Source organism: Schistocerca cancellata, chromosome 2 (genome assembly GCF_023864275.1).
Source record: "Schistocerca cancellata isolate TAMUIC-IGC-003103 chromosome 2, iqSchCanc2.1, whole genome shotgun sequence".
NCBI lineage: Eukaryota > Metazoa > Arthropoda > Insecta > Orthoptera > Acrididae > Schistocerca > Schistocerca cancellata.
In genome coordinates, this window is record NC_064627.1 from 9285569 (window position 1) to 9311220 (window position 25652).

At 38.8% G+C, this 25652-nt stretch overlaps 1 protein-coding gene across 1 annotated transcript in view; it reads left to right on the forward strand.

Annotated features, from left to right (window-relative positions):
* Positions 1–25652, forward strand: part of LOC126161298 (uncharacterized) — a 211512-nt gene that overhangs the window by 58659 nt on the left and 127201 nt on the right. Inside the window, exon 3 of the mRNA XM_049917042.1 lies at positions 20184–20399. Coding sequence (XP_049772999.1) covers positions 20184–20399 — 216 coding nt within the window. The remainder of the gene's footprint in view (positions 1–20183; positions 20400–25652) is intronic.

Genomic DNA, 25652 nt, shown 5'->3' on the forward strand with positions numbered 1-25652 from the left:
CAAGAGTACCTCCACTTTCACCAAAACTTCCATGGATGCGCACACAAACATGTGACGCGCAGTTGGTAGGATTCTGTCATCTCACACTCACTTATAAAATATCATTTGTTGGAGACGGTAGAAGACTGAGTGGTTCTATAATTTACTCAGAAATTCTCAAAACGCTACGGGCGTGATGGAGTCTTCAATATGCACAGTTCGCATATTTGGAGTGAGGGTAACCCACATGCCACAGTTACTAGCGCTCATCAAGTGCGGTTCTTCGTTAATGTATGGGTTGGTGTTGTTGGGGACTGTTTAATTGGGCCGATCTGCTACCAAGGCCATTAAATGGCAGGCACTATTACAATTTTCTCACCAGAGCATTGCCAGAATTGCTGGAAGACCTCCCGCTCCCTACAAGACAATGCATGTGGTTCCCACATGAAGGTGTGCCGGCACATTTCAGTCGTCATGTGCGTCGATTCCTGGACCGACAGTTCCCATAAACATGGATTGGCAGAGGTTGTCCTGTACCATGGCCTACTCGATCCCCAGATATGTCTCCTCTGGAATTTTTTGGGTTGGGAGAGACGCGCAACCTTGTTTACGCAACTCCTGTTGCATCAGAGGAGGATCTGGTTGCCCGGATAGCAGCAGCAGCAGGAACAATTCAGAATACTCCTGGGGATTTTGCCCGTGTCAGACAGAACATGATCCGACAGTGTAACCTTTGTTTGTGTGTCAATGGAGGCAGTTTTGAAAATCTACTGTAATTGAAATTGGGTTGTCTTAATGTGTTGTCTCTTGGTCATAAAAAAATGGAAAAGTGTTTGTTGGTTTAATTAATTTGCCACCAGAGAAATCTTCCTCTACTGGTTTAAACACTACTCAAAGGAAAAAATGACATTAGGGAAAAATATTTGTTTTGATGTCCCCTACAACATCCCAGAGTTTGTCGGTTTAAATATTTTTCACCCTGTATATGAGTCCCACTATCCTACTATTCATCAGAGCATTTATTAAACTGACATTTCCTAATTATCTGCATGACTAATACCACTCCTGCTTCTATTTGTCTAGCTCCTGCTCGTTATTGCTTTATAGTTATCCTACAACTCTCTCTTCGCGCATAAGTAAATTGCCACTATTCTTTCTTTATTTACACCTCTTCATGTATAGGACCGTCATAATAATAATGTGGAACCTACTTTGCCACTATTCTTTCTTTATATACAACTCTTCGTGTGTGCGCGCGAGCGTGTGTGCGCGCTCGCTCGCGCGCACGCGCTCGCTCGCGCGCATGTGTGCGTGCGCTCGCATATTTCCCTGCGTACCCATATTCTTTCCTCTACAATACCTGGCGATTCTCACATCGTGGCAGGCTTTTTAGTCTGTAATTTCAATGTTTGTGTCTAAATGTATTTTCGTGTGTATGTGGCTGTGTGTTCATGTAGTCTGATTCTTCGACCTTCTTATCTAAAGGTAAGAAGTAGGTTATTAGAAACCACACAAACAAGGAAGGACTTCAGCAATAGAAGTTTGTGAATATGGAAAGAGGGAAAAAATAGATAGGTCCTCAAACGAGAAGTAAGAAAGGAAAATAAATAGATATGGTTGCTAAGATCTAAGAAGAGAGAGAATATAGCCCAAAGACAGGAAACCCTTTCCGCCCCCCCTTCCCCAGGATCCCTACCCCTCAGGTATTTGAGTGAGACACCAGAGGAGGTTTGGTGTTAAATCATCTGCTACAGAACAGACATTCCCATCTTCACTCTTGAGGTCCCTGAAGGAAATCTTAGCAAGCCTATGGAAACAGCAAATGGTAAAGAATCGGGCACACTTGTTTATGAGGGTTGTCTGAAAGGTGTGATGTGTGTTTTGTGTTAGCCATGATTTATTTGCTCTTGCAAACCATGCTTTTATTTACAATACCCTCCCCCTTTCAAAACCTATACAAACCCTACCATTTACATCACATCTCATAAAAGGTATAAAATACAAAATAGAAAATTTATACACTATGGTATCACAGTTGTTTAATTATTCACCACGTATTATATTATACATAAATATAATACTCTATTCATTTTATTTTATGTCGATATCACTTTCTTTCTTATTCTGTGATTCTCCTAAGTTTTTGTTACGTTGTTGTCGTATCCAGTTTTCTAAGAACTATGGTTATAGGATAGTTTAAGATGTTAGGAATAGATGACAGAATAGTTTGATTTTAAAGGAATTCAGTGCAGGAAAACTATTTTGGAAGAAACACCAAAAACAACTCAGCATCTGACGGTCGTCACTTCGCCAGTTAACTCAGAATGTTAATGTCCCTGGGGGTATATAACTCAGCCTGGGTCCCGTGGATCTGATATTAACTTTTCTTGTGCACTGGCAGACTAGTAATTCTTTTAAATTTCTTTTGAAAATCTTCCCAAGAGGAAAAATTATCAATATTCATGGTTCCCCATTCTGAGGCTTACCCTAGAAGGTAACCCACAACAAATTCAATCTTTTTAGAGTAGCTCAGTTGGTAGAGCACTTGCCCGCGAAAGGCAAAGGTCCCGAGTTCGAGTCTCAGTCTGGCACACAATTTTAATCTGCCAGGAAGTTTTACTCAACTCTTGTTTACAGCATTAAATTTAACATTGCACACATTTTCAAAGGATCCTAACTTTTCATTAAGCTCTCACTCTACACTATCACATTTGTCTCCAATATTCAGTTCTAACCTTTTTGTCAAATTCTGAAAATTATCATTCTGTTTTTGGCTGAAGCCAGTAAACATTTGATTTACATGAATAGTCAAGGAACTAATCAATTCATTCTTTAAATCTAATTTCAAATTTTTTACTTTACTAGGTATCAAATTGTCTTTAAAACGTCCATGCCTTCGCATAGATTACTAAATGCTTTGCTATGTGAGTCGACTTTGGTGTTTAACAATCTTAAATTTGTTGTTTGGGCATTTAATTGAGAATTTACTGAATCTAATTTTTCACTTAGTTGCATTTTGAGTTTTGATTAAATTTACTAACTGTTAGGTTATATCCTTGCAAGCTTTTGATCTAACTCTGATATAAATACATAATACTCTGCCCTTTAAGGTAGTTCTATAGTGCTGCTCTTTATTGTGTCTACATCAGTGCTTTGTTTAAAGCATTCCATTGTACTGTTAAAAGATTGTAATTCATCTTCAAGCTGGTGTACTTTATTTGTTAAAAAACTTCACATTTTGACAAATAACAATTTTGAGCAGAATTCTGTGGCGTTGAACACACTAGTGTGATGGATTTTATTTCTGCATACTCAGTAGAGAAATCTCTAAGCTGATTGAGATACTCATAAGAGAGGGTGCTTCTTCAGTTTCAGTATTTTGTTGACAGGGCACAGCATTTTTTTTAATTCCTTAAATTGTTCATTAATGTTTCTGTCAACGGTTGTAGTATTTATTAGATGACTATTTAGTTTCGTATCCTCACAGGTTCATTTTCAAGCCTGGCATACTGAGGCTGCACTGACGGTGCCTGATCTTAATAATAAACATTCAGTGACAATGAGTTTGATTTTGACTTGGTAACAGGCATGTGTGGATCGTGGCATTTGTCCTTCAAACATTTATAGAGCATTTGTTGCCACTCAATATTTGTTATTTATATGAGGCACTGTCAATGCAGCCTCAGTAGGCCAGGCTCAAAAATGAACTGTAAGTGTTCAAAACTAGTTGCCTATGAAATACTGCAACTGGTGACAGAACTATGAATAAACACATTAGAGGGATGAATTTGTCACAGTTTATTGTTCAAAAGGTGTGGTCCTGCTGCCAATCACAACAGGTATTTGATCACATGTGGCGTCACATCCACGCTCTACTGTCTCACCAACCTCCCTTTCCAAATCTGTCAATGTGCAGACCCTACCCAGTGTAACCTCATCTCTGAGTAGTCGGTATAGTGCCCGGTGGCACCAGTGGAACGTGCGCCCAATCAGCGCTATGTCCAGATTGTATTGGCCCTGTACAGGATTGCTGAAAGTAGGCAGATTGTGCAGCAGGAACAGCTCCAGTGCTGACATCGGTGCCATCAGCTAGGGGCACTATTTTACTGAGGACCTCATCTGTGTTGTACACCCTTTCTCAATTAGAGGTGTTCCCTGCCCTACCTACTATCACTTCCTGATCATCTATTTGTGAAATCTTTGAGGAGGACCCTAAACCCACAATCACCTGATTCAGCACAGCATTCAGCTTGAAAATGCTGGTGACTTGGTGCTCCTCCCCTAACTTCTCCTGCCATGATTGCTACCTAGCAGCAATACTCTGTTGTTCCTAACATCAGTGCCTTTCCACTCCCTGGTAGAGTCTGTTGCACATTTCCTACTCGTACACCATTCTGAGGCTCTCTACTCAGTTCTGTCACCTGAAACCTGTTGCCAGTAGACACCACAAAAGTGTCAGACCACAACCTCCTCCCTCTGTCCTTCTTAGCAACTGCTAATTCCCAACCATCCCCCTCTTCCCTGCCTTTCTTCATCCTCACTACTCTCGCCTAACTTGATCCAAATGTGCTCAGGATGTGCTGCTCTTCCTATCCTGATCCTCTGTTAACCTATTCCTGCTGCATATTCTGCAGTCCAATAGTGTGCCTCGGTGACCTCTCCAGAGCTCTCCCCACTACATGCACGCCCCTCTCCCCACCCCCCTTACAGTGAAACCATTTGCTACATATCTCACAATACATCCCATTACTTACTTTACATACTTCCCATTCAAGGTCAAATAAAATATATATAGCATAGGAAGGACGAAACTAAATAAGTTAAAGTATCAGAATATTCTCAGTTGTATTATGTTTATTTTGATATAAAAGAATATAACCTATGATAATGTGTTAAGTTCGATCTGAACTAAAGTTCAGTAATGACTGATCTACCTACATAAACATAACATTAGAAAGAAGATGCACGTAACATAAATTCAGCACAACATGAGATATTTTCTAAATGCAACACACACGCAGTCATGACACTACGGCAATTATTCACATGGCAAGGTTTGTATAAAAATATGGGCAGATGTGCTCAGGTCGTTACGAGCATTAATTCAGTTCTCTATTCCAACCACATTAAATTCATTGTACAGCTAAATCTCTAGTATAATAGCCACTAAATATACTAAAAAGGTATAAAACATAAAAAGGGAATGAACATATAATCAAAAGTACAAGAAGAAGTCAGGTTTTGACTTTAACTAAAATCACATTTGTCATTCAACTGCTCTGTTACCGAAGATAATCAAATATTTTTTAAATCACTGGCAGTAATAAGATGGTCCAGTAATTCTTTATTAATGTTTTGTGTGAAGTTGCTTTGACAACAGCATGGTTAAGTCTTCTTAGAAAAGTACCACTGTGAAAAGTTTCGTTAGGTGAGTAACTCTATTAATATATTGATTCAGGTGAATAGCATTTTGTTTGATTTATTTATCAAGGGATCATCTTTAAATGATATTGGATTAATCAAACATTGAAAAAACCAAGATGGAATAATGATGTTGGATTTGTCATCATAAGATCAAAAATAAATAGCTCAACACATACATACCATAGGATGTATAAGTATGCTTGTATGAGGATGGGACAGGTGGTCAGCATTTGCTTTAATGAAGGAACTTCTCCGGCATTTGCCCGAAATGTTTTAGAAAAACCTAAATTAGAATGTTCAGACAGAACAGACTCCATCCTCCTGATTAAGAGGTCAGTCCTTTAACACCTGCACTGCCTCATTTGGTTGGTCTCTATTGTGCTATGTTCTTTGACATAAGCACAGTTTTGCTCTTTATTGCTGCATACATCAAGGACACTCACTGGTGACTCCAGAACCATGAACGTGTTGCTATGCCCATTCAGAAAACTGATTCTAGGCCCATAAACATGCCACTATTGTTGATAACACCAATAACATTTTATGGGGAATGTAGGCTGAAGTTTAATTTTATCAAACTTGTTTTGGAACCAGAGCTCCTTATTCAATTTTTTCTTATACTGAGTTCAGTGTTGTTTCTGTGCAGCTTATCAGTGTTTTCATCTGTGATTGAAGTTTGGTTCGTCCTTAACTAGGAGCATGTGCTTAAATTCAGCTGTTTACTTGTAAACTGTTGGAAATGAAGCAGTGCTCTTTGTAAATGTTGATGAATGTGTGTATTAGCAATAAAATGTCCGCAACAAAGAATTTTATGGTGTGACATTCTGGTTGATCTATTTCAACAAAAGACACAAAAAACAACTTGTGGCAGGATGAGAATTTTCACTTTGCTTTTGTATACAGTGCCCCCCTCCCCGCTCTCTCTCTCTCTCTCTCTCTCTCTCTCTCTCTCTCTCTCTCTCTCTCCCTCCCCCCCCCCCCTCCCTCTCTCTCTGTGTGTGGGGGGGGGGGCAAAGGCTTTTTTGTAGTAGCATATTTTACTTCTGTTTAGCAACAAAGCATTTTCTGAGTTTCATGTAGGATTAGGATGTGTGATATATTAATTTTTGTGTATCTTCTTTTATATAAATCAGTAACATGAAATTAAAAGAAGTCTTGCTTCTCCTTTAAATTAAAGAAACATTAGTAGTAATTACCTCATTCTGAAGCCAGATACCAAATTAAATGCAATGTTGCTCCTGATATGTTACAGCAGTAAATATTAATTATAAGTGTTATTGGATTGGTGCATATGTTAGTTGCATTTTTGTTTTACATGTTGATATTCCAGTTGATATGGGTTTATTTATTGATTGTCATTTTTTATTTGTGGTTCACTGTTACTGTATGAGTTTACATATTGTCTTTCTTTCATTTGGAGACAGTGGGCGGAGCTGTGGAAGTCAGAGAACAGAGTGGTGCCTAGTGGAGAAAATAGAATATTTCTGACATATTCCTTGATTGAGTTCAGTAGAGGGGTGACAGTATCAGAGGCAGCTAGAAACATTTGTGCCACATATGGAGATCATGCCATTGGATAGAGCATGGTACAAAAATTGTTTTCACATTTTAAGGAGGATCATTTTGATATTTGTGACTCTCCACATTCAGAAAGACCTTTGGAATTTGAAGAAGATTATTTAAACGAATCAATCCACAATGATCCACATCAGTGTACTCAAGACTTGGCAGATGTTATGAACCGTGATTATTCCACCATTATGTGAAATTTGCATGCAGTGGGAAAGGTTCAATAATTGGATATATGGGTACCAAATATTCTAACGCCCAAACCTCTAGATGTCAGACACTCAGATCTGGATCGAATGTTGTATGTTGATAGAGTATCAACCAAAACCCCAATTTAGTTCATACAGTGTGCTGTCATCCAGCAGAACGGGCATAAACGTTAATTAAAAGTAAACCAGAAATATCAGAGCACAGGAAAAGCATATCTGTGAATGCTATTGAGTATAGCTTCTGTGCGTGAGTTGGTAGAGCAATAGGTTGTTGTGTCAAGGATCCTGGGTTCAAATCTCAATGTTGATGATTTATTTTAACTGTATTGTGTGTGAAAGTGTTAAATGGGACATTTTCTGACATGTAAAAGGACTGTTTGGATACAGCAATGTCCCCTTGGCAGTCTCTTTCGCTTTGTTTCTTTGAAGGTAGTCAGTCTATAGAATACATCTGTAATTTCACAAAATATACAATCAGGACAGAAAAATACAGAAACACCTGCGGAAATAAGTAATAATAATCAACAGTACATTTGGTTTGCCCGGCGCTGCCATCTGCAGTATATTATTATTATTATTATTATTATTATTATTACTACTACTACTACTACTACTACTACTTCTATTAGTACTCCGACAAGTGTGATGCAATTGTTTCTTTATTCTGTTGTCCCATTGTTTCTGTTTTTTCTGTAAAACTTCAAATGCACTAGCTGCTTCATCACGAGTCATATCAGTTCTGTCGCACATGTCCGACAGAACACTTAACACCTATCTATACAGATGTACTCTATAGGTTTGCTACTTTCAACTAACAAAGTGAAAGCAAATTGACAAAAGAACACTTACAAACTCTGAAAAGTCGTTTTACATGTAAGGAATATGTTGTCCCATATAACACTTTCACACATAATACAATAAAAAATTGTCATAATTGAGATTTGAACCCGGGACTCTGTTCAACAAAATATTACTCCGCCAACTCTCCCGCAGGAGCCACTTAGAATTTATTTCATAGATATGATTTTCCTCTTCTCTGGTAGTTCTGATGTAGCTTTAATTAACGTTATGCCTGTTCTACTGGACAACAGCATATGTACGAACTAAATTGGAATTTTGCTTGATACTCCATCAACATGCAACGTTTGGTCACGATCAGAGTGTCTGACATCTGAGGCTCGGGTGTAAGCCAAAATTGTAGAAATCAACAGGTGGCCACATCTGCGTCACTGCTTGCCCATCAGTTGCCTCGTGAACAACTATGATCATTCCTATATCTTTACTGCTGATGAGAAATGGTGTCTTTATGCTAACAAAATGAAAGGAAAGGAATGGTTGCTCCCAAACAAAGCAGTTGTACAAAGACCTGCATATATCCACAGAAGATAATGTTATGCTTCTGGTGGAACAGCGATGTTTTGGTTTACTACAGATTGTTTAACAACTTGTGCATCTTGCAGGTGCAGTCCAAGAACAACGATCAGTAAGACGGTGTGAAGGGATGATACTCCGTGAAGACACCTGCCCACATTCTGCTAGACTGACAAAGAATGCTATACAGGAGTAGGGTGGGAAGTCACTCCGTACTCACATTATTCACCTGATCTTGCAACCTCACAGTTTCAAACTTTTCTAGTTTCTATCGAACAATCTTCAACGAACTTCCTTTCTGCACTCCAAACATGGGTCAATCCAAATGAAGTGGTCCAGTAAAAATTAAGTTGGTTTCTTGACCATTTTTAAATATTTTAATTTTTTTGATGTGTGATTACCCCATAAAAAAAAGGAATACAAACGTCTCAAAAATGAGATCGACAGGAAGTGCAAAATGGCTAAGCAGGGATGGCTAGAGGACAAATGTAAGGATATAGAGGCTTATCTCACTAGGGGTAAGATAGATACAGCCTACAGGAAAATTAAAGAGACCTTTGGAGAAAAGAGACCTTTGGAGAAAAGAGAACCACTTGCATGAATATCAAGAGCTTTGACAAAACCCAGTTCTAAGCAAAGAGGGGAAAGCAGAAAGGTGGAAGGAGTATATAGAGGGTCTATACAAGGGCGATGTACTTGAGGACAATATTATGGAAATGGAAGAGGATGTAGATGAAGATGAAATGCGAGATATGATACTGCGTGAAGAGTTTGACAGAGCACTGAAAGACGTGAGTCGAAACAAGGCCCCCGGAGTAGACAACATTCCATTAGAATTACTGACAGCCTTGGGAGAGCCAGTCCTGACAAAACTCTACCATCTGGTGAGCAAGAAGTATGAGACAGGCGAAATACCCTCAGACTTCAAGAAGAATATAATAATTCCAATCCCAAAGAAAGCAGGTGTTGACAGCTGTGAAAATTACCAAACTATCAGTTTAATAAGTCACAGCTGCAAAATACTAACACGAATTCTTTACAGACGAATGGAAAAACTGATAGAAGCCGACCTTGAGGAAGATCAGTTTGGATTCCGTAGAAATGTTGGAACACGTGAGGCAATACTGACCTTACGACTTATCTTAGAAAATAGATTAAGGAAAGGCAAACCTACATTTCTAGCATATGTGGACTTAGAGAAAGCTTTTGACAATGTTTATTAGAATACTCTCTTTCAAATTCTGAAGGTGGCAGGAGTAAAATACAGGGAGCGAAATGCTATTTGCAATTTGTACAGAAACCAGATGATGTTATAAGAGTCGAGGGGTATGAAAAGGAAGTAGTGGTTGGGAAGGGAGTGAGACAGGGTTGTAGCCTATCCCCAATGTTATTCAATCTGTATATTTAGCTAGCAATAAAGGAACAAAAGACAAGTTCGGAGTAGGTATTAAAGTCCATGGAGAAGAAATAATAGTTTGGACAAGAAGAGAATAGAAGCTTTCGAAATGTGGTGCTACAGAAGAACGTTGAAGATTAGTGGGTAGATCACGTAACTAATGAGGAGGTGTTGTTGTTGTTGTGGTCTTCAGTCCTGAGACTGGTTTGATGCAGCTCTCCATGCTACTCTATCCTGTGCAAGCTTCTTCATCTCCCAGTATCTCCTGCAACCTACATCCTTCAGTATCTGCTTAGTGTATTCATCTCTTGGTCTCCCTCTACGATTTTTACCCTCCACACTGCCCTCCAATACTAAATTGGTGATCCCTTGATGCCTCAAAACATGTCCTACCAACCGATCCCTTCTTCTAGTCAAGTTGTGCCACAAACTTCTCTTCTCTCCAATCCTATTCAATACCTCCCCATTAGTTACGTGATCTACCCACCTTATCTTCAGCATTCTTCTATAGCACCACATTTCGAAAGCTTCTATTCTCTTCTTGTCCAAACTAGTTATCGTCCATGTTTCACTTCCATACATGGCTACACTCCATACAAATACTTTCAGAAACGACTTCCTGGCACTTAAATCTATACTCGATGTTAACAAATTCCTCTTCTTGAGAAACGCTTTCCTTGCCATTGCCAGTCTACATTTTATATCCTCTCTACTTCGACCATCATCGGTTATTTTACTCCCTAAATAGCAAAACTCCTTTACTACTTCGAGTGTCTCATTTCCTAATCTAATTCCCTCAGAATCACCCGACTTAATTCGACTACATTCCATTATCCTCGTTTTGCTTTTGTTGATGTTCATCTTATATCCTCCTTTCAAGACACTGTCCATTCCGTTCAACTGCTCTTCCAAGTCCTTTGCTGTCTCTGACAGAATTACAATGTCATCGGCGAACCTCAAAGTTTTTACTTCTTCTCCATGAATTTTAATACCTACTCCGAATTTTTCTTTTGTTTCCTTTACTGCTTGCTCAATATACAGATTGAATAACATTGGGGAGAGGCTACAACCCTGTCTTACTCCTTTCCCAACCACTGCTTCCCTTTCATGCCCCTCGACTCTTATAACTGCCATCTGGTTTCTGTACAAACTGTAAATAGCCTTTCGCTCCCTGTATTTTACCCCTGCCACCTTCAGAATTTGAAAGAGAGTATTCCAGTTAACATTGTCAAAAGCTTTCTCTAAGTCTACAAATGCTAGAAACGTAGGTTTGCCTTTTCTAAATCTTTCTTCTAAGATAAGTCGTAAGGTCAGTATTGCCTCACGTGTTCCAACATTTCTACGGAATCCAAACTGATCTTCCCCGAGGTCGGCTTCTACCAGTTTTTCCATTCGTCTGTAAAGAATTCGCGTTAGTATTTTGCAGCTGTGACTTATTAAACTGATAGTTCGGTAATTTTCACATCTGTCAACACCTGCTTTCTTTGGGATTGGAATTATTACATTCTTCTTGAAGTCTGAGGGTATTTCGCCTGTCTCATACATCGTGCTCACCAGATGGTAGAGTTTTGTCATGACTGGCTCTCCCGAGGCCATCAATAGTTCAAATGGAATGTTGTCTACTCCCGGGGCCTTGTTTCGATTCAGGTCTTTCAGTGCTCTGTCAAACTCTTCACGCAGTATCTTATCTCCCATTTCGTCTTCATCTACATCCTCTTCCATTTCCATAATATTGTCCTCAAGTACATCGCCCTTGTATAAACCCTCTATATACTCCTTCCACCTTTCTGCCTTCCCTTCTTTGCTTAGAACTGGGTTGCCATCTGAGCTCTTGATATTCATACAAGTGGTTCTCTTCTCTCCAAAGGTCTCTTTAATTTTCCTGTAGGCAGCATCTATCTTACCCCTAGTGACACAAGCCTCTACATCCTTACATTTGTCCTCTAGCCATTCCTGCTTAGCCATTTTGCACTTCCTGTCGATATCATTTTTGAGACGTTTGTATTCCTTTTTGGCTGCTTCATTTACTGCATTTTTATATTTTCTCCTTTCATCAATTAAATTCAATATTTCTTCTGTTACCCAAGGATTTCTATTAGCCCTCGTCTTTTTACCTACTTGATCCTCTGCTGCCTCCACTACTTCATCCCTCAGAGCTACCCATTCTTCTTCTACTGTATTTCTTTCCCCCATTCCTGTCAATTGTTCCCTTATGCTCTCCCTGAAACTCTGTACAACCTCTGGTTTAGTCAGTTTATCCAGGTCCCATCTCCTTAAATTCCCACCTTTTTGCAGTTTCTTCAGTTTCAATCTGCAGTTCATAACCAATAGATTGTGGTCAGAATCCACATCTGCCCCAGGAAATGTCTTACAATTTAAAACCTGGTTCCTAAATCTCTGTCTTACCATTATATAATCTATCTGACACCTTTTAGTATCTCCAGGATTCTTCCAGGTATACAACCTTCTTTTATGATTCTTGAACCAAGTGTTGGCTATGATTAAGTTATGCTCTGTGCAAAATTCTACAAGGTGGCTTCCTCTTTCATTCCTTCCCCCCAATCCACATTCACCTACTATGTTTCCTTCTCTCCCTTTTCCTACTGACGAATTCCAGTCACCCATGACTATTAAATTTTCGTCTCCCTTCACTACCTGAATAATTTCTTTTATCTCGTCATACATTTCATCTATTTCTTCATCATCTGCAGAGGTAGTTGGCATATAAACTTGTACTACTGTAGTAGGCATGGGCTTTGTGTCTATCTTGGCCACAATAATGCGTTCACTATGCTGTTTGTAGTAGCTAACCCGCACTCCTATTTTTTTATTCATTATTAAACCTACTCCTGCATTACCCCTATTTGATTTTATATTTATGAGGAGGTATTGAATAGAATTGGGGAGAAGAGAAGTTTGTGGCACTGCTTGACTAGAAGAAGGGATCGGTTGGTAGGACATGTCCTGAGGCATCGAGGGATCACAAATTTAGCATTGGAGGGTAGTGTGGAGGGTAAAAATCGTAGAGGGAGACCAAGAGATGAATACACTAAGCAGATTCAGAAGGATGTAGGTTGCAGTAGGTACTGGGAGATGAAGGAGCTTGCACAGGATAGATTAGCATGGAGAGCTGCATCAGACCAGTCTCAGGACTGAAGACCACAACAACAACAACAACGACAACCACCACCACCCTATACCTGAGAAGTTCAAAACAATTTTTTTTTAAAAATTTACATTTCACCTTTGCTGAATGGCGGCCATTTTTGTTTGTAAGCACGCGACAATGTTTCAGTTTAGAGATGTTATCAAAAATATTAATATCTCTGCACTTGGTTGTTGTTGTTGTCGTCTTCATTCCTGAGACTGGCTTGATGCAGCTCTCCATGCTACTCTACCCTGTGCAAGCTTCTTCATCTCCCAGTACCTACTGCAGCCTACATTGTTCTGAATCTGCTTAGTGTATTCATCTCTTGGTCTCCCTCTACGATTTTTACCCTCCACGTTCCCCTCCAATACTAAATTGGTGTTCCCTCAATGTCTCAGAACATGTCCTACCAACCGATCCCTTCTTCTAGTCAAGTTGTGCCACAAGCTCCTCTTGTCCCCAGTTCTATTCAATACCTCCTCATTAGTTATGTGATCTACCCATCTAATCTTCAGCATTCTTCTGTAGCACCACATTTCGAAAGCTTCTATTCTCTTCTTGTCTAAACTATTTATCGTCCATGTTTCACTTCCATACATGGCTACACTCCATACAAATACTTTCAGATATGACTTCCTGACATTTAAATCTATACTTAATGTTAAAAAATTTTTCTTCTTCAGAAAGGCTTTCCTTGCCGTTGCCAGTCTACATTTTTTATCCTCTCTATTTCGACCATCATCAGTTATTTTGCTCCCCTAATAGCAAAACTCCTTTACTACTTTAAGTGTCTCATTTCCTAATCTAATTCCCCCAACATAATTCGACTACATACCATTATCCTCGTTTTGCTTTTATTGATGTTCATCTTATACCCATTTTTCAAGACACTGTCCATTCCATTCAACTGCTCTTCAAAGTTCTTTGCTGTCTCTGACAGAATTACAATGTCATCAAAGTTTTTATTTCTTCTCCATGGACTTTAATACCTGCTCCGAACTTTTCTTTTGTTTCCTTTATTGCTAGCTAAATGTACAGATTGAATAACATTGGGGAGAGGCTACAACCCTGTCTCACTCCCTTCCCAACCACTGCTTCCTTTTCATACCCCTCGACTCTTATAACGTCATCTGGTTTCTGTACAAATTTTAAATAGCATTTCGCTCCCTGTATTTTACTCCTGCCACCTTCAGAATTTGAAAGAGAGTATTCTAATCAACATTGTCAAAAGCTTTCTCTAAGTCCACATCTGCTAGAAATGTAGGTTTGCCTTTCCTTAATCTATTTTCTAAGATAAGTAGTAAGGTCAGTATTGCCTCACGTGTTCCAACATTTCTACGGAATCCAAACTGATCTTCCCCAAGGTCGGCTTCTATCAGTTTTTCCATTCGTCTGTAAAGAATTCGTGTTAGTATTTTGCAGCTGTGACTTATTAAACTGATAGTTTGGTAATTTTCACATCTGTCAACACCTGCTTTCTTTGGGATTGGAATTATTATATTCTTCTTGAAGTCTGAGGGTATTTCGCCTGTCTCATACATCTTGCTCACCAGATGGTAGAGTTTTGTCAGGACTGGCTCTCCCACGGCTGTCAGTAGTTCTAATGGAATGTTGTCTACCCCGGGGGCCTTGTTTCGACTCACGTCTTTCAGTGTTCTGTCAAACTCTTCACGCAGTATCGTATCTCCCATTTCATCTTCATCTACATCCTCTTCCATTTCCATAATATTGTCCTCAAGTACATCGCCCTTGTATAGACCCTCTATATACTCTTTCCATCCTTTTGCTTTCTCTTCTTTGCTTAGAACTGGGTTTTGTCAAAGCTCTTGATATTCATGCAAGTGGTTCTCTTTTCTCCAAAGGTCTCTTTAATTTTCCTGTAGGCTGTATCTATCTTACCCCTAGTGAGATAAGCCTCTACATCCTTACATTTGTCCTCTAGCCATCCCTGCTTAGCCATTTTGCACTTCCTGTCGATCTCATTTTTGAAACGTTTGTATTCCTTTTTGCCTGCTTCATTTACTGCATTATTATATTTTCTCCTTGGGTTGTTACTACATTACAATTGATATAATTGTTTTTAGAAAAGTGCCCTGTACAACATTGTCGGTTACACAAAATACTGTAAGTTCAAAAATAACCAGTCAAAATGACCTCCAAAGTTTGGTATCCAAATTTTCAAAAATCGACTTTTTAGGTCCAAAAATAACAAACAAGGAGTGATTTATGAGGGTCTGTTTTTTCCTATAGTTAGATATCATACACTACTAGCCTGATATAGAGCAAGAACACTTACAAATGTTTCCTTAATTTTGTATGAATTTTTGAAATTTGAAAATTTTCATTTTTCGTAAAGTTTGGGGTTAGTTATCTCAGGTGGCTCTGAATATAAAAATATGAGTTTTGCACCATTTGTACACCTATATGATAGCAATGTACTGTAAAAATTTCAACATTCATATCTGACTGTGAACAAAGATATGAATTTTTTGAAAATTAGGAGCTAATTCGCATTACTGATCTTATGGCTGTTGCCTATTCATGTGTGATATTGGTGGGATATAATCAGTTATTATTGAAGTAAGGTACTAAATTATATACAAAAGGTGGTAACATCACTGAAATTAACATTTATATTATTTTGACATACTTAAAATAAATATTTTCATCTTGTGGTGCAGTTCTTCTTGTTGTCTCCGTGCTTGCTAAGAAAATGGGATGAGAAGTTCCGCCTTATGCAATACACCTTATTTCTTTTGTTTCACCCATACATGTTTCAGCACTTTTGTGCTATCATCAGTGGGTTCTATTTATTTTTAACTTACATTATATTATTGTCCTCTTGTTTTGGTAGCTGTTATGCTACACAATATACAACATGTCATAGTTTTGAAGTTGTGGTAGGTTTTCCTGTTTTGTTGGCGAAGTAAATGGGCTTACTTCTTTGCCTGTGTTCGTGTGGCAATGCAGTTTATCGATTATTCAAAACATAGGCGGAGTTTTCGCTGCCATTACAACAACACGTAATGGCAGCGAAAACTCCGCCTATGTTCTGAATAATCGATAAACTGCATTGCCACACGAACACAGGCAAAGAAGTAAGCCCATTTACTTCGCCAACAAAACAGGAAAACCTACCACAACTTCAAAACTATGACATGTTGTATTGTGTAGCATAACAGCTACCAAAACAAGAGGACAATAATATAATGTAAGTTAAAAATAAATAGAACCCACTGATGATAGCACAAAAGTGCTGAAACATGTATGGGTGAAACAAAAGAAATAAGGTGTATTGCATAAGGCGGAACTTCTCATCCCATTTTTAAATATTTTCAATTAACATCCTGCGAGATGCGACTGTTCCTAAACATGGTGGTGAATGTTAAGAACACTTATTTCATTTCTTCAGACAGCTTCTGTGATACAGAATAAGACCTTCCAGTTGCTGTGGTAAGTTCAAGCCCTTACAGTTTTCTTAAAACATTTTTCATTGGTATCCAAGCTTTGTCATTAGTAGATTTCTTGAATGATGTTCTTGGGCCAGTAGGGTGGTAAAAATGCACAAAAACATCATTGTTTTCCAAACTTATTCTTTCAACCTCTGCAAGCCACCACTGTCCATCATACACACATGCTTCTATGTCATTCAATGTTAAAGACAGAGATTATAATTTTACTGACACAATGATCCTCATAAATTTTTGTTTCTGATGTTACGTGGTATTGAACTAAGTTTTCTGCAATGCCAAGGAATTTGTGGAAATGCCTTGTTCCTTTTAGAGCTATACAGTTTCAAATCTGGTTTGAAATGTTGTTTTCGTATGCAGAACCACTTCTTCTTTCTTGATCAGAAAATAGGTAATGATTTTAATATTATCCTTGCAAAAGACATACATGTCTTGTTGTGTGAGAATTTGGTCTGTAGTTGGTCTTTGTATGCTGGTTTTACTTACTTCACATTTTGTTGTACCTCCTACTCAATCACATGCATTTTTACCATGGCAAGACGCAAAAAAGTGCCATTCAGCCTCCAGCACAAAGTCTACTTTGTGGTTGCACAGATTTGAAAAATTCTTTTTGTTCTTATACTGACTACCACTTCCACCTGAGAAGTATATCAGCTTCTCAACCTTGGGAAAATTTTCTTTTAGGTAATTTATTACATGCTTTTGAAACACGTACAGCCATAGTGTTGTGCTCTAAGTAGTCGCTTTGAATGCATATTGAAGAACTGCAAACTTCATCTTTCTCATTTTTAAAGCAGAGAACAATTAGATGCACTGTTGCATGGTCATTGACCCAGTGGTATCCTTGTATTGCATCCTGAATCACAAATGTAAAATTTTCTGCAAAATCAGCTAGCACTGTGCATTCAGTTTCGTGAAGTTGTGCTTTTTTTGTCCTTGAAAAACTTGCTTTGTATTTTAGAAACACAGTGGTGACTTGAGTTTTTGTAAGTTATCAATTAAAGATTCCAATTACTCTTCCTGAAGTTTAACCACTGTTATCATTTCTGCCCTGTCAGTTGTGACCCACTGTTTGAAGGTATGTCTGGCATTTCCTCATCATATTCATGAAACAATTCAATAGCGGTTTCCTTACCAGGGCATTTATTACACAAACTCATCATGCAGTCATAACGGTTAGTGTCACAGACCATTAAATCTACTAACTCTTTGTAATTAAAATCACTGAGTTTTGCACCTGCAATCATCAGTTTGACATTTTGATGATATAAACAAACACATATGGAGTGTGTCCTGTAGGATCCAGCCAAAATACACCACTTAGGGCGAAGGTCACAAAATTTTGACCTTCCAATTTTGCATTCAGGATGAGAATTTTTGAGAGCTACATAAAGTTCATTTAAATTTGACAGCAGTTTCTGCTTTGTTACTTTAACCCCGTTTGTAACAACTCTTTTGCTATCTTTGCCACCTGGGCACATTATACTGTTTTCTTCGTCTTCAAAAAACTGCTGGATCTTTTTAATTGTTTCTTCACTTATACCTTCTCCTTTCTTCTTTCCTAAAACTGGAAGAATGCCTTGCTCTTTCTCTAATTTTCAGGTTAGTTTAACTGAATGATGAGAAACGTTTAATTCATGGACTATTTTTTCTCTTGACCATGAGTCAGGGAGCAAACTTAAAATTTTAACTGTTTTATCTTTAGATGTCACTGAACATTTAATTTTTAATTTCTCTATTAAGCTGAAATATTCAGTGTCAGATGACGCTGGTGGTAGGTTTTCTTCGTCTTTAGACATAATGTTTGTATCTGTATTATTAAAGCATGACTCCAAGTCTTTTCTAATTTTGTCTGAAAGTTGTTGTACCTTATTTTCAACAGTTGCTTTTCTTTTTCTCCTACTTAATATTATTATTTTCGAAGCAGGAGATATGTCTAACTTAGAACAAGCAAAATCCAATATGCTAACAGCTTCCTCATTAGAAATATAAATGTCATTAACAAGGTTACATGATTTTGGTTCTGGATTCACAACAGATATTTTTGAGTAACAATTTGGGCACAGGGAATTTCCAGCAATCACATTACATCTCACTTGGGAAGCTGTTTCACTTTTACATAACAAGGACAAATGTTCAAGTTTTAATCCCTCAAACCTATAGTAATAGGCTTTTTATGGACTGTAAGTGGATCCCAGCACTTACTTCCAAAAATGAGGTTGTAATTCAGAATACATTTCTTCTCATGATACTCACACACTGATGTTACAGAAGAACTTGAAATTTAAACAAAGTTTATCTGACTTCATCTAAGTCATTCACATTTTTCAAGTTTTTTGAAACTAAACCGTAAACTGTTCTGTGACACAGTTCACTTGCTATCTGTCCAACAGAGCACTGTTCATCCATGTTATTGCATTCCAGTTTACCTCTCAAAATTAATTACAAATTACACACAGAACAAAACACACAACACATTTTACACTCTCGATGGAGTATGTGCATCCACTCTAACAGAGGTTTCAGAACAGACTGACTACAACAATGCCACACCCAGCAATAATGTACTTCTTTATTGACAATAAATCTAAACGTAAATGGGCATACTTATTACCACAGAACAAAAGCGAAAGCTCCTATTGTTTATATTGCATTACTAAAAATAAATAAACTAAATTAATATTGGGTGAAAGTATTAACTAAATATGTCAAAATTAAATTTGATTACAATGAAACAATAAACCATTTTAACAGGCAACAGTCAGTTGTAGAGTAATGTGAATTATTTCCTAATTTTCAAAAATTCATATCTTTGTTCAGTCAGATATCAATGTTGAAATTTTTACAGTATGGTGCAAAAATCATATTTTTATATTCAGTCTCACCTGAGATAACTAACCCCAAACTTACCAAAAAATGAAAATTTTCGAATTTCAAAAATTCATACAAAATTAAGGAAACATTTGTAAGTGTTCTTGCTCTATATGAGGCTAGTAGTGTATATATAGGAAAAAAATAGGCTCTCATATATCACTCCTTGTTTGTTATTTTTGGACCTAAAAAGGGGATTTTTGAAAATTTGGATACCAAACTTTGGAGGTCATTTAGACTAGTTATTTTTGAATTTAGGGTATTTTGTGTAATAGACAATGTTGTAGAGGACACTTTTCTAAAAACAATCATGTCAGTTGCAATGTAGTAACAACCCAGCGCAGAGATACTCATATTTTTACTAATGTCTCTAAACTGAAACATCGACGTACGCTTACAAATGAAAATGGCCGCCATTGAATAAAGGTGCAAGATTATTAAAATATTTAAAAATGGTCAAGCAACCATCACTGGACCACTTCATATGGATTGACCCCACATGGCTCGATGAGTTGTTTGCCTCAACCATGTGATTTCTGATCTATCAGAATCTAAAAGTTGCCCCATTATTCACAGACTGTTTAAATACTGAGGAGAGTGTATTATTGATGACTAAAGTCCCTCTTACGCGCCTCTGTTGTGCTTATTAAACTCATGGGGTAACGCTATGTACTTATGCACCAATCTAATATATTTATTTATTTATTTATGTCACACTTGTATTGAAAAGCATGTTTTTTGTGTAGGATTGAAACAAGGCAGAAACTGAAAGAGCGATCAAAGGAAATTGAGGATCCCCCAGAAGTTCTAACAGAGAAATGTCACACTTTAGCAGAAGCCTTAAGAAATTCACACCACCTTGTTGTATACACTGGAGCAGGCATAAGTACTGCAGCACAAATTCCTGATTATCGAGGAAGCAATGGAATTTGGACACTATTACAGCAAGGAAAAGATATTGGGTAAGTCTTAATAACTTCTCTCTATAAAAGATGAGTGTTATTTTACTAAATTGCACAATGCAGCAAAAGGGCAGCAACTTAAAATACTCTTTCACTCCTCCCCCCATCAAGCACTGCACCATCAAGGATATTAGTGAGAAAACAGAACACTTTAATTATTTAGTAAACACAGTCGTGTACGTATATGAGGTGTTACTTTTTATTTGTGGATAACTGGTTTCGATCTGCGACAGAGACAACCATCAGATCTACATTCTGTGAAGAGGAATAAAACGTATTACTTTACTTACAATCAAAATGGACAGTAATATATAATAATGGAGTAAAAAGGCTCAGCAGGTCTGTCCCTGCTTACATTGAGAACACACTGCTGAAAATGGCTCAGCTGCTGGCAGTTAAATAGCAGAAGCCGTGCCCGTTGTTTCTGGCATAACATCACTTATAGCCAGTGGCTTTGAGACTTGATTACTTTGTACGGAAAACTTGTATGAAATGTATAATTGTTAGGAGTTCGGTCTTTGAGAAAACAACAAAGATTATTTTGATTTTATGAAGAGGAACATTCATGATAAAAGTAACAAAAGAGAAAAAGTCATTACCCACTGACGGGGTCATTAAAATGTGGGCTGCCCTCTGCAGGATCTTCTGGTAAATGTAATCATAGCAAAGATGGTCGAGGGGACACACCAGCCTGGTAACCGAGGAGACGTTATACATTCCGCCATTAATCAAAGATATTATGGATTCCCATTGGCAAGACGGACCTCAGCTAGAAATCGTGGTGTATCTGAGGAAAGAGATGTTATTGATAGTTTCTGCAAAGGTAGAACACTAAGTGTTTTGAGACTTGTTCCAGTGGTGTTCAAAAAGAAACTTACCAGAGTTGTGATAGATTGCTGAGAATAATTGAATAGGAAGTTGTTGAAGATGAGAGAAAGTGTCTGAATTTGTACGGCTCGAGTATGGGAGGTTAGAAGAAACAGAGTTATGTCATAAAAACTAACAAAGTCTATGATTGCTAGTTACTCTGTCATTAACTCCACCTGTATGATCATTTCTTCTTCCGTATCCAATGCACCAATTATATTTTCCCTTCCCAGTAGCTAGCAACGTAGGTTGCTTTGTCATTGATTTTCAAAATATCATCTTTAGTGCATGTTATAGACATATCTGGGCAAAATCAATAGGTGGTCCAAGTCCTGTATTGCTCCGCATTCACACCTATCGCTATCACTGTAGCCCCATTTAAATAGGTTTGATTTGCACCCAGTTACTCCAGTGCACATCCGGTTTAATGACCTCCAAGTTGTAAAAGGTAGTTGAAATCCTGCAGATCCCCCCTCAAGTAGTTCCATTGTGGAGAGTGGCACCATTTCTTCCCAAAGAGACAGGCTGCCTTGTGACGGGCTTGGTGGTGAGCTCTTCAGTAGTTTCAGTGAAACTACTGCGGGATTTCAGCCAGACGCGTTGTTTTCGGTGCATATGCATTGGGTATCGAGAACCATTCTTTTGTTTTGATCTTTCGGTCTCGGGAGCTACTTGTCTGCGGATAGTGGGTGGTGCTATGCCTATGATGGGATAAATTTTGTCTTTGGGAGTTGGTTTGAGGAATCCTGTGGCAATACGTACAGTTTCGTTTACGGCGACTTCAACTTGCTTAGTGTGAGCAGAGTTCCTCCAAACTGGCCTCACGTATTCTGCTGCTGAGATACTCAGCGCCAGACCTGTGGTGCGCAAAACGTGTGGTTGAGCTCACCACGATGAACCTGTTAGCTTCCGCAGTATGTTGTTCCTGGCACAGACCTTTTTTTTGGGGGGGGGGGGGGGGGGGGGTTGTGACAGTGCTGCTTAAAAGTAAGCGCTCTGTCCAATGTTACTCCCAGGTACCTTTGGGCTGTTTGTATGGTTCAGCTCTTTCTCTTGCCACATGACTCGGAGTTTCGGTTTGGCTTGTTTGTTCCTAAGATGGAAGGCAAATACTTGAGATTAAGGCTCGAGTGAGATTCTCCTCCACTTGTTCAAAGGTTTTATCTTGTGTGGCCACTGCTGCATCATCGGCATAAATGATCATTCGTGTCTGGTGCCTGATGGGAAGGTCATTCGTATAGATGTTAAATAATATTGGAGCCGAGACACTACCCTGTGCAAGTCCATTTTTCTGTGTTCTCCCTCGGCTGTTTTTAGATTGTAAGGTTACATAGTAGCGTCTGTTCTGTAGCATGCATTGCACGAACATAGAAAGGGTGTAGTCCTTAGTGACATTATACACTTTCTGGGTAAGCAACTTATGGTTAACTGTGTCATATGCGGCACTGAGATCCAGGAATGCGACCCCAGTTACTTCTCTTCTCTGATAGCCGTCTTCGATGTACTGTGTGAGATTAAGGATTTGGCCACAGCATGATTTTCCTGGTCGAAATCCAGCTTGTTCGTTAATGAGGGCTTTGTCCACATATCAGCTATGTGTTTGATGATCATTCGCTCCAGCACTTTAAATAGATGACAAAGCAGTGAGACAGGCTGGAAATTTTTAGCTTCAGCTGGGTCTTTCCCTGGTTTAAGTAATGCAACAACCCGAGCTTTCGTCCACAGTTTAGGAATTTGCATTGTTATAATACAGTTATTCATTAGCTCTAGGATCCATGCTTGTACCCTCTGTCCAAAGTGTTTAATTTGCTCAGATCTTAGATCGTCGAGGCCAGCGGCCTTATTGTTTTTCAAATCGTTGATGGCATCTTGTAACTCCTAAATGAAGAACAGGCGAGGTAGGAAGCTAATCTCCTCGTTCAATTTTCTTTTGATTTTGCCATTCCTGATTTTCATTTTAGTTTTTCCATTCATGAGCAGTTGGTGAGCTATCTGATCAGTTGTAAATTCACTGTAATTTGGTTGTGGTTCTGTTGGGTCATTGCTGAGACTTTTGAGCAGTTTCCATGCCTTCCTACTGCTGTGCTTCATGTCTGTCTCTTGTAGGAGGTTGCACCACTTTTCCTTTCTCGCTTCGGAGATACCAGACATCAGTACCTCACCTGCCTGGATCGTTCCCTCTGAGAAGGTGTCCTTATTGAAAGTTCTTCATACTTTTTCAGAGCTTTCTTGCTGATACCATTGAGTCCAGCAATATACTGAGTGCGGCACCCTCTAGGTATGCACCATCGAGAGATTTTCTTGACGAGGTCTATAAAAGTTTCATATGATTCGACTTCTGGTTTAATTTCCAAGATCTCCTTATTTATCTAGGTCCTCTGCGAAGAGTTCCCAATGAGCTTTTTTGAAGTTGAAGCGTCTCTTGAAGGGCGTTACATCTGTTTTGATTACTGCCGTAATGCAGCTGGTTATTGCTCTGTATTGCATTCTTGGAATTGGGTCCTTGATTTGCTTTACAGTTTGCAGGGATACCTTCTCGGAGACAAAGATGTTATCTGGATTGTATCCTCGTTTCCATCTTCCGCTGTTAAATGATGCAGGCAACTTTGGATCATGTATCAATTTCAGTTTAGTCTAGTCTGCCCAGATCTCCAGCATTTCGCCATCATCATTTGTCTCTCTATAGCCCCATGCGAGACCGTGACAGTTAAAATCTCCTAGTACAACTTTAATCTACATCTACATCCATACTCCGCAAGCCACCTGACGGTGTGTGGCGGAGGGTACCTTGAGTACCTCTATCGGTTCTCCCTTCTATTCCAGTCTCGTATTGTTTGTGGAAAGAAGGATTGTCGGTATGCTTCTGTGTGGGCTCTAATCTCTTTGATTTTATCCTCATGGTCTCTTCGCGAGATATACGTAGGAGGGAGCAATATACTGCTTGACTCTTCAGTGAAGGTATGTTCTCGAAACTTCAACAAAAGCCCGTACCGAGCTACTGAGCGTCTCTCCTGCAGAGTCCTTCCACTGGAGTTTATCTGTCATCTCCGTAACGCCATCGCGATTACCAAATGATCCTGTAACGAAGCACGCTGCTCTCCGTTGGACCTCCTCACTCTCTTCCATTAACCCTATCTGGTATGGATCCCTCACTGCCGAGCAGTATTCAAACAGTGGGCAAACAAGCGTACTGTAACCTACTTCCTTTGCTTTCGGATTGCATTTCCGTAGGATTCTTCCAATGAATCTGTCTGGCATCTGCTTTACCGACGACCAACTTTATATGATCATTCCATTTTAAATCACTCGTAATGCGTACTCCCAGATAATTTATGTAATTAACTGCTTCCAGTTGCTGACCTGCTATTTTGTAGCTAAATGATAAGGGCTCTTTCTTTCTATGTATTCACAGCACATTACACTTGTCTACATTGAGATTCAATTGCCATTCCCTGCACCATGCGTCAATTCGCTGCAGATCCTCCTGCATTTCAGTAAAACTTTCCATTGTTACAACCTCTCGATATACCACAGCTTCATCCACAAAAAGCCTCAGTGAACTTCCGATGTCATCCACAAGGTCATTTATGTATATTGTGAATAGCAACGGTCCTACAACACTCCCCTGCGGCACACCTGAAATCACTCTTACTTCGGAAGACTTCTCTCCATTGAGAATGACATGCTAGTTGGTGCTCTGTGTGTTTCTTGTAACACACAGTTGTTTTGTTTGCACATGTCAGATAATAAAATTTCTTTATTTACAGATAAGATTATGGAATAGGAGGCAAACTTTTGCAAGCTATTAAATGTCTTTACATGGATAGTCAGGCAGCAGTTAGAGTTGACGGTAAATTGAGTTCATGGTTCAGAGTAATTTCAGGGGTAAGACAAGGCTGCAACCTGTCTCCACTGTTGTTCATATTATTTATGGATCATATGTTGAAAACAATAGACTGGCGGGGGTGAGATTAAGGTATGTGAACACAAATAAGCAGTCTTGCATATGCGGATGACTTAGTTGTGATGGCAGATTCGATTGAAAGTTTGCAAAGTAATATTTCAGAGCTAGATCAGAAATGTAAGGACTATGGTATGAAGATTAGCATCTCCAAAACGAAAGTAATGTCAGTGGGAAAGAAATATAAACGGACTGAGTGCCAAATAGGAGGAACAAAGTTAGAACAGGTGGACGGTTTCAAGTACTTAGGATGCATATTGTCACAGGATGGCAACATAGTGAAAGAACTGGAAGCGAGTTGTAGCAAAGCTAATGCAGTGAGCGCTCAGCTACGATCTACTCTCTTCTGCAAGAAGGAAGTCAGTACCAAGACTAAGTTATCTGTGCACCGCTCAATCTTTCGACCAACTTTGTTGTATGGGAGC